This window comes from Pseudorca crassidens, chromosome 2 (genome assembly GCF_039906515.1).
Source record: "Pseudorca crassidens isolate mPseCra1 chromosome 2, mPseCra1.hap1, whole genome shotgun sequence".
Lineage (NCBI taxonomy): Eukaryota > Metazoa > Chordata > Mammalia > Artiodactyla > Delphinidae > Pseudorca > Pseudorca crassidens.
This window is the reverse complement of record NC_090297.1, coordinates 6481608-6494589: the sequence shown is the minus strand read 5'-3', so window position 1 is coordinate 6494589 and position 12982 is coordinate 6481608. Positions and strand designations below refer to the sequence as shown.

The 12982-nt window shown below is 42.1% G+C and overlaps 1 protein-coding gene across 4 annotated transcripts in view; it reads left to right on the top strand.

Moving 5' to 3' along the window:
* The window catches only part of RERE (arginine-glutamic acid dipeptide repeats), a 426633-nt gene that overhangs the window by 154309 nt on the left and 259342 nt on the right, over window positions 1–12982 (top strand). For all 4 annotated transcript variants that reach the window (XM_067719197.1, XM_067719188.1, XM_067719170.1 and 1 more), the window contains exon 2: window positions 11518–11983. In XM_067719197.1, coding sequence (XP_067575298.1) covers window positions 11662–11983 — 322 coding nt within the window. In that variant the 5' untranslated portion in view covers window positions 11518–11661. The remainder of the gene's footprint in view (window positions 1–11517; window positions 11984–12982) is intronic.

The following is a 12982-nucleotide window of genomic DNA, read 5'->3' as shown; positions in this document are numbered from 1 at the left end:
AGGGCTCTACTAGCAGAACCTGCCCACAGTCTGACCTCTCCTTGCACCTGCACTACTGACACCTGGCCTGAATCCACAGTCTCGTAACCCTGCAGCAGCTGGAGGGAGTCTGTTAAAACGTAACTCAGATCATTACTTCTTTATGCCAAAACCCTACAAAAGCTTTTCTCTTATTTCAGTAGATGCAGCATGCACACCGCCCCCGCCTGCCCCCCTTCCCTCTTCACCTCTGACTTTCTTCTTTGCTGTCACTGCTTCAGCCACCTTGGCCTTTTGCTGCTGTTTGGATGTGCCAAAACTGCCCCTGTCTCAGGCCTCTGTACTTGCTTTTCTCTCTGCCTGGAATACTTTCCTCCAGATAACCACACAACTTGCTGCCTTACTTCCTTTAGGTCAAACGACCCCTTATCAGTGATTACCTTAAATAAATTACCCCGCCCCGCCCCATTCCCTTTTGCCCACCTTAATTTTTTCTCCATAGCACTTATCACCAGGTAATATACTAATATATTTTCTTGTTTGTTTGTTGTCTGCTTCCTCCCCTACTATACTGTAAGCTCTCTGAGGTTAGAGATTGTGTGTATTCTGGTCGCGCATATATCTGTAGCTCCTAGGGCAGTGCTTGGCACCTAGTAGGTGCTAAATAAATATTTGCTGAATTAATGGAGGAATTGACAGCGACTTCGCTCAGGACATTGGTGTTTATTTGATGATCAGTGTCACAACTACAGCATTTCAGTGTTGTGGTCCAGGCCGCGGGACTCCCTGTACTCCCACCCTCCCTGGTCACTTGCTAGTTCTTGGCATCTTGAATTGAATAATTCTAGTGGCTCTTTTGCTTTTCTCTTTCAATGACGTCAGGTTAACAAAGATGGCAGTGTAATACATCTGGTCAACCTAGAGAGCATCATACCCAGTTGGAACAGCTCAAAGAAAATGGCAAATTGAGTTCTGGCTTAGATTTATGCTTTTCGTCAGAGCTACTTTTCCTTTTCATCTAGGACTCAGATTCTGAGTGTTTTTAGAAGGACTGCTCCAGTGAGTTTCGCAGTTTTTTTCCCTTGATATAATTTGTACCCATGGATTAGAAGTGTATTATGAATGCTTTTGGTTTTTCATATATGTGTGAAGTGTAACTGTGTTAAGTATAAAATCCACCCTGTCATTTCCTTTCATCAGCTGTTGAGACCTTACGTGCCATGGTTGCAAATTAACTTTGAATCTCGGATCTCTGCAGACTGAAAGAAACCCTGTCCAACTTATCTGCTTTGGAACATGTTGTGCAGAGGTAGTAAGCCTGACCAAGTATTCATGCATATTAAAGATTACTGTGGTCCAAGGAAGGTTCTCTTTCATTCTTAATGTTACATGAAATACAACTTCTCCTATGTGTTTAATTAACTATGCTTTTACAACTTTAAGAGGTGGTTTTTCAGAATTGTGGAGGTAGAGCTTGTCCTTGTGAATTTTTATAGCCAGATGCATTTTTTTTAAAATTTTAACGAAGCTTGAGCTTCTTCTTATTAGTTTGTAATGTTGCTGTTTGTGTGTGTTTGTGCTGTAACAGCTTTATTGAAATATAATTTGCATATCACATAATTTACCCATTTAAAGTGTACAATTTAGTGACTTTTAATATTTTCACAGATATATGCAAGCATCACCATAATCAATTCTAGAACATTTATATCATCCCCAAATGAAATGCATAACTATAGCACCCCAGCACCCCCCACCCCCAGGCAACCACCAATCTGCTTTCTGTCTCTGTGGATTTGTCTTTTCTGGGCATTTAATATAAATGGGATCATACCGTATGTGGTCTTTTGTGACTGGCATTTTTCACGTAAGATAATGCTTCCCAGGCTTATCCATGTTCTAACATGTATCAGTATTTCATTTCTTGTTCAATAATGTTCTATTTTATGGGTATACCATATTTTACTTATCTGTCTGCTTGAGTTGTTTTTTTTTCACACTCCCCCCCCCCCCGCCCCTTTCCCCCCCTTGGTGTCCATACGTGCTTGAGTTTTATATTTATCTTTTCTGTATTTGGTTTTCTATCTGTGGCCATGCTTTGGGAGAGTGAGTTCAGGAATTCTTTCCCCTTTCACATCAGGGTTTTGGTCTTGTAGGTATTTAGTTTCCCTTGTTCTTGGCATTGTGGACACCAGGTTTTCTCAGTTAGTCGTGTGATAACAGAAGCATCCACTTGGCTCCAGGACCAGAGCAGGTCACCACTGAGTAACATTATCCCTGATCACCTTCAGAGCTTGCCAGGAAACATCAAGATTTTCAGAATATTTACTTCGGTTTTCCTAATTCAGCTTCACACATCTGTGTAATTACTATTTCAGGTAGTGTTTTGAGTTAATCCAATATATTTCAGAGAATGAAGAACATGCCACATTATATAGTTTTCGTAATGGTGTTAGCTTTATGGATTCCATACTGGTCAAGCATAATTTTGAATAAAGCAACACAAATGCTTAATCCTTTGAAATCTCTGTGATAGACAAGAAGTTTTATTCGTTGAAAGCAGTGGTTCTCAACTGTGAACAACTTTGCTCCCCAGAGGCTATGTGGCAGTATTTGGAGAATTTTTTTTAATGTTTTATTTATTTAATTTAATTTATTTATTTTTGGCTGGGTTGGGTCTTCATTGCTGTGCGCTGCGGTGAGCGGGGGGTACTCTTCGTTGTGGTGCGTGGGCTTCTCATTGCGGTGGCTTCTCTCGTTGCGGAGCACGGGCTCTAGGCGTGCGGGCTTCAGTAGTTGTGGCGCGAGGGCTCAGTAATTGTGGCTCGCAGGCTCTAGAGCGCAGGCTCAGTAGTTGTGGCGCACGGGCTTAGTTGCTCTGCGGCATGTGGGATCTTCCCGGATCAGGACTCAAACCCGTGTCCCCTGCATTGGCAGGCGGATTCTTAACCACTGCGCCACCAGGGAAGGCCTGGAGATACTTTTTTGTTGTTGTCATTGGAGCAGTGGGTTGTGGTACTAGAATCTATGTGAGTAGAGACCAGGGATAATGCACAGAACAGGCCTCCCCCCCCACCCCCCCACCCCAATCTGGCTCAAAATGTTAATTGTGCCGCAGTTGAGAAGCCCTGGTTTAAACTGAGCAGTGAATTCTTCTTCGCTATTTAGTAGAAGAGACACAACTATAGGCAACTTGCAAGGCAAAAAAAATTTCGTATGTAATTGCGAAAATCTTCACATTTTAACAGTATAGAAAAGCAGTTGCTTGTGTCAGTGGATTTATGTGTTCTTTAAAGAAAAGGAGGATTTTTGATTTTGGGGGGTGCGGGGGAACCTCCTTGGGCATCTCATCTTTGGGAATTCCCTACTCTTACTCCAAATAAAAAGGTTATGTGTTGTTTGTTATTTAATTTTAATTGAGCTGTTGATTGTAACCTGGAGTTTTGCTATCCTGGGTACTTTCCCCACCTTTTGCAGGTAGTATGTTTTGTTGTTATTATGTCTTTTTGGAAGAAATTAAGATATTTGTCAGAGTCCGCCAATCTTAGTTCTCTGTTTTTTCCCAAAGCTTCTCAAGCAGTTGAGGAAGTGCTGCTTTAAGCATTACACCCACTTGTGATTAAGGTGCATTCATTCTTTGCCTCCTTCTGTTTTGATACCACAGAGGCTGCTCTCTGAATTTGACTAATGGGTCCCATCTCGGTTATTTAGGTTGTCTCAATAAGACATGTGTTCCAGGAATGAGTATTTAAACATTGACTAATTAAACTGATTGAGTTTAAATATTTATTAACCCCAAATGCAGAGAATCTTTGGAGGTAGATGTGTAACCGTTTGCTTATAAATGGTTGGATTTGTTCAGGTGGGAGAACGTGACACCTGTTTATTTTTACGTGGGAGAACTGCTCTCAGTACCACATCTGTTTCAGATGAAGCACTCTGACCTCTACGTGGATTCCTAGATCCGCTGACCCCATGTTTCAGAGTTACCTTGCATCTCTGTCAGTGATTCTCCAGCCTGTTTTGAGGTGTTCTGTGCAGCAGGTTGCTGTTTATGGGTTCTTATCCGGGAGTAACAAGTGTTAGAGTGACATTTCCCTTTCCAGAGCACAAGTCAGTACATTTTCATTCCCAGGCTGTTGATATGAAAGGGAACAGGAAAAGAACATTGATTTTACTGAGAAAGCAAGTCGCTCAGCTGTCACATGCTTCCTGGGTGTTCTGTTGCCTGCCTGGCTGCAGCTGCTTGTCTTGCAGGTGGGGCCCAGCGCAGCGGGTAGCTCACTTAGGTCTTCCACTCTTGGACCATCTCATTTTTTTCCGAAGGGAAAAGGCTAAAGCATTTATTGAGACATAATAAATGTAGAAATGGCAAAGGCAGAAGTTCTTGAGGACCTTGGTTCCTGATTTAGGCTTTCAGAGATAATAGATTTGAGAGCAAGCTAGTTGGGAATGGCACTAACAACCGTTGTTGGAAAATATCTCGTGCCAGAAGGGATGAATGTTTCCCCAAATCCTACTTTCATCTTAAGAGCCTGCAGTAACACCATTCGCTTAGAAAACTCTCTTAAGGCTGTGTGATTGAAGGCAGTACAGCCTTGTGGTTAAGAGTATAGGCTCTGAGTCAGCGCCCTGGGTCTCACACAGAGCTGTGTGATTGGGGTCTACCGAAATACACAGTGCGTGAGTTTTGGTCTACTTGCTCAGCCTCTCAGTGCTTGCTTTTGCAGGGAAACTGTACATAGCAACAGCATCTACTGAATAGCGTTACCGTTAGGATGATCATGTGACCTGGTTTCACGTTTTTCCTGAACAATTATTAATGTTTTTGCTCTCAGATGTGTCCTGGTTTGGACGATAAATTATATTCTCAGTCTCATTATAGTGAAGTTTAAATGAATTAACGTGTAAAATGCTTAGCGCATGGTAAGTGCTCAGTGAGTATTAGCTGCTTTATTATTTTAGGAGCTCCCATTATCCGTTCCCCCCTCTACTTAAGCTTACTTCCTACTAGTTTTACTCTGTGCCTGCCATCCAGGACAAGGATTTAATCAATAACTGTTTTACTGCACTTGCACCCGAATGCTCTCTCCTCCTTTTTGCTCCTCCCACCCTGTTCATGGTGTGCAGGCCAGCTCAAGCACCCCCTCAGTTATTTACGCATGAAATATTTTCTTTCCCAAATAAAAGTCTCATCATAATACCGTCTTGATTGATCCAGCTTATGTGTGAGAGGGAGGGCAGAGAAGAGTAATTTATTGCTCGTCTGTATGTGCCAGGCAGTGAGTTAGGATTTGAGAATACAACACAGGGCAAAGAGAGTCAGGGTCAGCCCTTCACGGAGCTTCTAGCTTAGAGGTGGAGACAGATGTTAATCAAATCACACAAATAAATGTGAAGTTACCATTGTAGAGAGCATTACAAAGGGATTTAACCTAGTCCTTTTGGACAAGAAAGGACATCTTGAGGAAGTTCCTGTTGAGCTGTGACCTGAAGGAAGAATAGGAGATACGTAGGCCAGGAGAGGAGATGAGCATCACGACGGAAGGGAGAACATGAGCTAAGTCTTACTCCAGGTAGGAGGGCGTGTGTTCAAGGGGCAGAGGGAAGGGCAGTGTGGTTGGGCACAGAGTGTGGGAGGGAGGCGGGGGATGAGGCCAGATAGAAAGATAAGGGCGTTGTAGATCATGGTTAGGATTTGGGTTTTTGGTTAACAGAAGTGACAAGTCACTGAGTATTTTAAGGTAAGGATTGACATAATCACATTAGCCTTTTGAAAGGAGAGCCCTGGCTGCAGTCTGTAAAGAGAATTATGAGGATTCAGAGGAGTAGAGTTGGAGAGAAGCCAATTGAAGTGGTCCAGGAAAGCCACACTAGTAGCTTTTAACTAAGGTTGTGGTGTTGGACGTGTTCTCAAGTAGGTGTGTTTGAGAGAAATTTATAAGGTGACGGTGACATGGTTTGCTGATGACGGGATGAAAGAGAGGAGGTGCTAAACATGTGGCTTAGATGTCCAGCTTGCATGACAGGATGGGCAGCGGCACCAGTCACGAGAGAGGCCATCTGGGGCCAGAGTGTGCCCTTGTTTTGATATGTTGAGGTACCTTTGAGACATCCAAGAGGAGACTTCAGGTGGGGGCAGTTTTCAGAGGCATCTGGCTCTGCAGGAGAAGTTTGGTAAACACGTGCATTTGTGGATCGCCTGTGTGGATGTGGTACCTGGGGCCTGACGGACACGTAGGAGATCGACGAGGATGAGGAAGGATGGCTCCGGATAGCTCCTGAAGAGCTCCCCCATTAGCTGGTCCAGTACTAGAGGTGGAGGAACAGTTAAATAGACCCAGGAGATGACAGTGCCAGGAAGGCCAGAGGAAAAGAGCCTTTCCAGAAGGAGGGTGTGTGGTCAGCCCTGTCAGAGGGTGCTGAATGGTCAAATGATAATGAGAACAAAACCTCTAGTGGACTTGATACAGAGAGGAAATTGCGTCAGTAGGAGTTGTTCTAGTGAATATTATACTATAGTCATGGTCCTTGTTGGTTAGTGGAGAAGTTACACAAGTTAACAACAGATACCAGTAGTGGGATCAATGAGGGCCACTTTACAGGCAGGATGGGGAACAGTGAGGGGCTGGACTTTGGGGGGGTCTGGGAGCCTTCCTGGAGTTGGGCAGCAGAAATGCCTGAGGGCCCTAAGGGTAAGTAGAGGTTAGCCCGACAAAGGGGAGGGGACTGCTGGACACACAGGAAGGGTGGAGGTCGGGCTGGAGTGGTGAAGGGGCAGTCAGGACAGGAAGGTCTCTGTAATCTTTGAAAAGGAATGGTGCACAGTGAATTGTACTGTACATGGTGAATTGTATGGTGTGTGAATTATATCTCAATGTAAAAAAAAAAGTGGTGGAGGGTCAGATGCTTGGCTGGCTGTGTTGGAGGACGAATTGGAAGGAAAGCAAAAACAAAATTTTATAGTCACAGAGACCAGTTAGAAGGCAGTTGTGTTAATCTGTGTGAAAGATGATGATGGCTTGAAATAGGCACTCTCTGCTTGAGTTGGAGCAGTGGACAAATTGTAGAGTTATTCAGGAGGTGATTGGTAGACCCTGAGAGCTGAGGAAAATGCCTAGTGTGTGATTGGTATTTGACAAACGTAAGCATTTCTTGCTGTGGTTGAATGAGGAAGAATTCATTGGACTTCACTAACTGCATTTGGTGTGAGAGTCAAGCGTCCTCCAGAATCTGGCTTGAGCAATTGAAATGAACAGAACTCAGGGATTGGGAACTCAGGAGGAAGGAGCAAGTTTTCATTAATAAGTGGGTTTTACGCAATCCAAGAGGAGATATTTTAAAATTTTTACTTCATTTGTAGTCAGTTTTCCATGATTTATTTCTTACTCGTGTAATAGGATTCCCCCTCCTCCCTAGTAGGTAATAAATTCTTGAGGGTAAGGATGACGTTTGGCTACGTTTATATCTTGCATAGCACAGTACACTGTTTGGCATTATCTGCTGTAGTAGATAATGTAGTCATGACTGATCTAAGTATATATTATTGATAGTTTATATTTATAAAGCACTTTGCAATCTATAAGTGCATTTACCTGTATACATATACTTAATTCTCACAGCAGCTCTGTGAAGTAGCTAGTTATTATCCCTGTTTTACAGCATTGAAACTGACTCAGAGATAGAGTGATCTGCCTAAGGCACTAGCCCTGGCAGTGCCAAGAACTTGGATCTTGGCTTCTGACCCCAGTCTTCTTGCAGTTCTATCAAGGGCCCAAACCTCCTGGGACTGCTTAAATAGTGACAAGAAGTGGTGTCCTTAAATGAGGTGTGGACCCTGAGCATGACCGAAATTTTAGTACTTTATGCAAATCAGTTCTGTTAAGTAGTGTAAGGTGTTTGTAGGTGGTTGTTGGCTTCACTTTGAAGAGGCAGACAGTGTTTGTGTAGAGGGTTAAGTAACCTGAAGTAATAAAGAACAGTTCTGTATCCTCGACTCTGTTAAATGCCTTTGACCCTGATTAGATCACGACGAAACGAAGCTAGCCTACCAAATTTTATCAAGATAAAACGATGAAGTGCAATCTGATGACTCTGGAAACTAGTGTGAGGACTATACGTTCGTTTTTTAAAAAATCAGTCCTCTTCCTCATGTCACTCCAGCCCCTCTGGCCTCCCGTGTCTTGAATGTAACTGAATCACTGCTGCCTCTGGACATTTGCACCTACTTTCCCCTCTGCTGGAATGGTCTCCGTGTTTCCTCTGTACTCACTCTTAACTTGGGACAAAGCCACCTCAGTGAGGCCTTACCTGACCATTTAAAATTGCAATCCTCTTATACTCCCTTGTTCCCATTGGACTCCCCATGTAAGATCTTTTAATATAGTGTGTGTGTGTGTGGTGTGTGTGTGTGTGTGTGTGTGTGTGTGTGTGTGTGTGTGTATGTGTATGTGTATGTGTATGTATATATCTTTCTCCACTTCCTGGAACATCAGTTCCACAAGGTCAGGGATGTTTGTATGTGGTTCTCTGCTATTTTCCCCATACCTAGGGCAGTAACTAGCACACCGCACATTGTGGGCATTCAGTAGACATTTGTTCAATGAATAGATGAAGATTGTTTTGAATCTGAAATGTTTTAGATTCGATTATTCCTTTAATTAATTATTAAAGTATCTTTTGCCGTGTTTCCTGTTTAACTGGGTTGAGTAGTGGATCGACAAGATATTTTCAATATTCTTGTCTGTCTTACTGGAGAAAAGTACCTCTTGTTTTTGGGGGGAGAGGTTAAAGTGAGTGTGTTTCCTAAAACTGTCTGTGCAAATTATCAGCAAGAATACATGTAGGAAAGGTTGGCACCTGTGAAGATACAGATTATAACCTGAGCAGCAGGTTGGAATCAGGTCAGATGGGGTTCACCTTTGGGAGACCTGCTTTAGACTCACTCACGGGCAGATGATCTCTTCTTAGTTCTCCTCCTGTAGCCTGAAAAGTGGGAGTGGTGACTTCTGTCTGGTTCACGTCACTGAGTTGTAGACAGAGAGAATCTAATGAGATCATGGCAGGGACCTGCTTTGTAAACCCCTTGCTGTTTTAAAGATGCTGTTGTATTGTCTACTGTGTAGATCATTTCTAGCGTACTGAAGCGACAGCTACCTTTCTCGGTGCCACCTGGTTCCTCTCTGGGTCCCTTTCCTCAAATGTTGTATTATTGTTGCATGTTGGTCATTTTATAATGAGGCTCAAAAAATTATGATTAGTGTGGTAAGTACAGAGGAAAAGAATATATCCCCACTGAGCTATATTTTATAGCCAAATGTGAATGGTAGTTGGATTAACTTTTGCTTTGGATTATCAATATTCTTGGTTATCTGAAGGTTGGATACACGCGCGCACACACACGTGCACACACACGTAGAGGATTTTATTTTGTGGATGTTTTCTCTGTTGATTGTTGAATTTTTCTTGCTAACTCTTGGCAGAAACAACTCAAATTTTTTTGTAAATAGAAATACAGTATATGATTTTGTAGGGAGTAATGTTGAATGTACAATTTGGACTTACTGTTTTTTTTTCCTTTTTTTAAGTGCTGAAATAATATTTTTACACAATTTTCTGGAGCAGTTATCTTGTTAACCCTAGGGAGAATGAGTTTTTTTCTTGAACTTGTCTGAAGTATGTCTGTCCTGAACTGCGTCTTAGAGGCTTTCAGCCTAAGCTTCTTGTTCTTTTTAGATTCCCAGGAGGCCTTGGTATGTTTTCAGTGTCAAAGAGGAATGTTTTAACAACTGTATTAGCTGATGGTTTTCTTTCTTGTATGATTGGCTTGTTCAGGCTCTAAACTTAAGCCAGATGGAGAAAGTAATATGTCTCTTCGTGTATTTTCAATTGCTAACACTAGTGGCCTACAGGGACTTGGGAGTTTATTACTGTCTGTTTAGCAGATGATTCATCGAAGCAGAACTTTTGCAGGCACTAGAATAATTTTTCATTTTCTGGAAATATGTTTAGAAAATTGAAATCCTATCTGAAAGTGCATTTCCTATGTAAAAGGAAGCAATTTAGGTTTGTGCTACATGCTTTCATCCTTCTGACTTTGCTTATAGATTGTTGGCATTATTGCTCCTTCATTGTTCTCTCACCCAAAAGTTGTTGTTAACATTTTTAAAATTTTCCTGGATGCCTAAGGATATTCGAAGTGCTTATGTGGAGGTCTTTTCTGGTATCAAGTTTGACCTAAGAGCTTTGGAGAGAGTATATGATAATTTTTATGGTTTTGGCATGACCAAAGAGAATTTTCTCTGCCTCTGAGGCATGTAATTACAAACTGACTTGTTTGTTGTTGTCTGAGTAAAGAGGACCAATTTTTCGTTTCTTTGCACGTGTTGTTTCCTATCTGGCCCTCGTAGCATGAGCAAGGGATGGTTCTCCTATTGATCAGTTGTCTCCTCTCTTTGCATTAGAGCATTGCGGGCACGGACCACGAGGTGTTCCCTCATGGTGTCTTTAGTTCTGAACCCCTGGCACGTAGATAATGTTTGGTACAGATTGCTGAAAAAATGAGATATTGGGAAGGACGATAAAAGATTGCAAAAGATAAATTACTGGTTATTATGACTGTTCCAAAACTGACATGTAAATAAAATTAAAATTTTTTATAAGAATTGTGTTGGGTTGGAGCTTGGGGTTTACTCTTCTCATTATACATTCTTAAAACCTTCAGACTTTCCTTTTGGGGTTTAGTTCTGGGGAGAAATTTATTAGGGAAACCATTAACAGTGGAAATTTGGAAGAATGTATAAACCACCTAATATTCCCTAAAGATGGAAGGTTGTTTTTGGAAGCTGTTATATTTTCTTAAGACAGAGATAATATATCTTTCGAGAAACCATTTTTCCTGGAAAATAACTAGAATAGTAAGTAGACCTAGAAGATGTAAAAAATTGTAATTGAAGGCAAAGGAATCTTGCTTTGAGGTTGTCACTTTTATTTGAGTCAGCTCTTATGTTTATTCTTGAGAGGAGCTCTGGAAATTTGGAGAAGTGGCTAGAAAGAGTCTTCAGAAGGTAATGCGCTGTGAGACATCCTGAGACATTTTGCAAGGCTATCCAAATTACTTTTTGCAGGTGGAAATAATTTAACTACAGGTTCTTACCCTTTTAAATTAATGTTATGGGTTATGAAGCCCCTTTTGTATACTTGTACCCATTATATGTTGTTTACTAGGGTACACTTTACCTTTTCCTTTAAAAGTTAGAGAAAACGATTTGTATACAGAAAGCATAGTTTACCCTTACGCATTCAGACATCTTTCATTATTGGTGTGATCGAAAATCCCAAACCATATGCTAGTTGAGGCCCAAAACTGTTTATATTTAAATTTGATATCACTTGTCCTACCTTTTTTCCTATTGCCAGTGAGAAGTTTTAGTTGCTAAAGCATGAGTAAGTGAGTCATTTAACAAAACGTTATTTTAGGAAGGAAATACGAGAAAATGTTAAAGGAAAATCAATTTCGCTCTCTCTTTCCTCTCCTAGCATTTTTGAAACGTTGGGGTTGTTGGAGTGGTCGGATTTTCCCTGGAATTGAGTGAGAAATTCAGAAGACTGAAGCCCAGGCTTACTGTCTACCTTTCACGGAGGCCCAGCCGTGAGAGGACAGAAGAAGGCACGTGGCGAATCATGACAGCTGATAAAGACAAAGACAAAGACAAAGAGAAGGACCGGGACCGAGATCGGGACCGAGAGAGAGAGAAGAGAGACAAGGCGCGAGAGAGTGAGAATTCAAGGCCACGCAGGAGCTGTACCTTGGAAGGAGGAGCCAAAAATTATGCTGAGAGTGACCACAGCGAAGATGAGGACAATGACAATGGTGCCACCACGGAGGAGTCCACGAAGAAGACCAAGAAGAAGCCCCCGAAAAAAAAGTCTCGTTACGAAAGGACGGACACCGGGGAGATAACGTCTTACATCACGGAGGATGATGTCGTCTACAGACCAGGAGGTGAGGCGCCTTTGGGTCTTTACAGTGTTTGTGGTAGAGAAACGATGTCAGCATGTGGATGCAGGCAGGCGTGGAACCCAGAAGAGTGGGTAGTGGTTTGGGGCAGGAAAACTCCAGGTGGGAAACAGCTGCCAGCTTTGGTCATCTGGGTGTGCCCGCCTCCACTCGCCTCCTGCCCTGGCTGGTGTGCCTGTCGTTCTTTCCTTGTCTTCTGCTGCTCATTCTCGCACTTCACCGCCTGCCCAGTAGTTTTCCTCTTTCCACTTCCTCCTTGCCTTTTGTCTTCAGCACCGATTAGGCTGTGTTGAGACCCTGCAGAATGGAGTACACAGTGGGACAAGTAAACCTTCAAATTCTTGGGAACAGGACATTTTACGTTGGCTACAGGAGTGACCAGAAACTAGAAGGTGTTTTTAATGGCCTTCAGACGAAGGTTTATTCCTCCTGATGACCTCCTTTTCCAAAGTATTGATCTTCAGGGTCTCTAGTCAGTGATAATAGATGAAGCCAACTAACCTGCTCTGTTTTCCAGGAAAGGTACTGTGTTCACTCAGTATATTGAGGTTATTTATAGCAGTTGTTCAGAGAGAGAGAGAGAGAGACCCAGCTTTCAGATGAGATTCAGGGAAGCAAGTGATTCAGAACCTGTTGAACACCAGCAGAACCTTCCTTTTCCATATGACGTATTGTGTGTATTAAGGTACTTTTCTTACAGAAGTCAGTAAAACTAGCTAAAATCATTTTGTTTGAATTACTTACAGTGCTCAGGAATGATGTGAATTTCATGAGATGTAATTAACAGATTAAAAGCCTCTCAGTTTGATATTTTTCCAGGAGCGGGAGATTAAAGAGATTATGTCATTAACATGGTACAGTTGTTTTGCTGAGGAGTACTGTAACTGTGCTCAACTTCACATAAAGTATCGGATTTTTTCCCCACAAAGGAATTAGTTTTGAATGTCAAAATATAATCAATGTTAGAAATTACACAGATAAGCT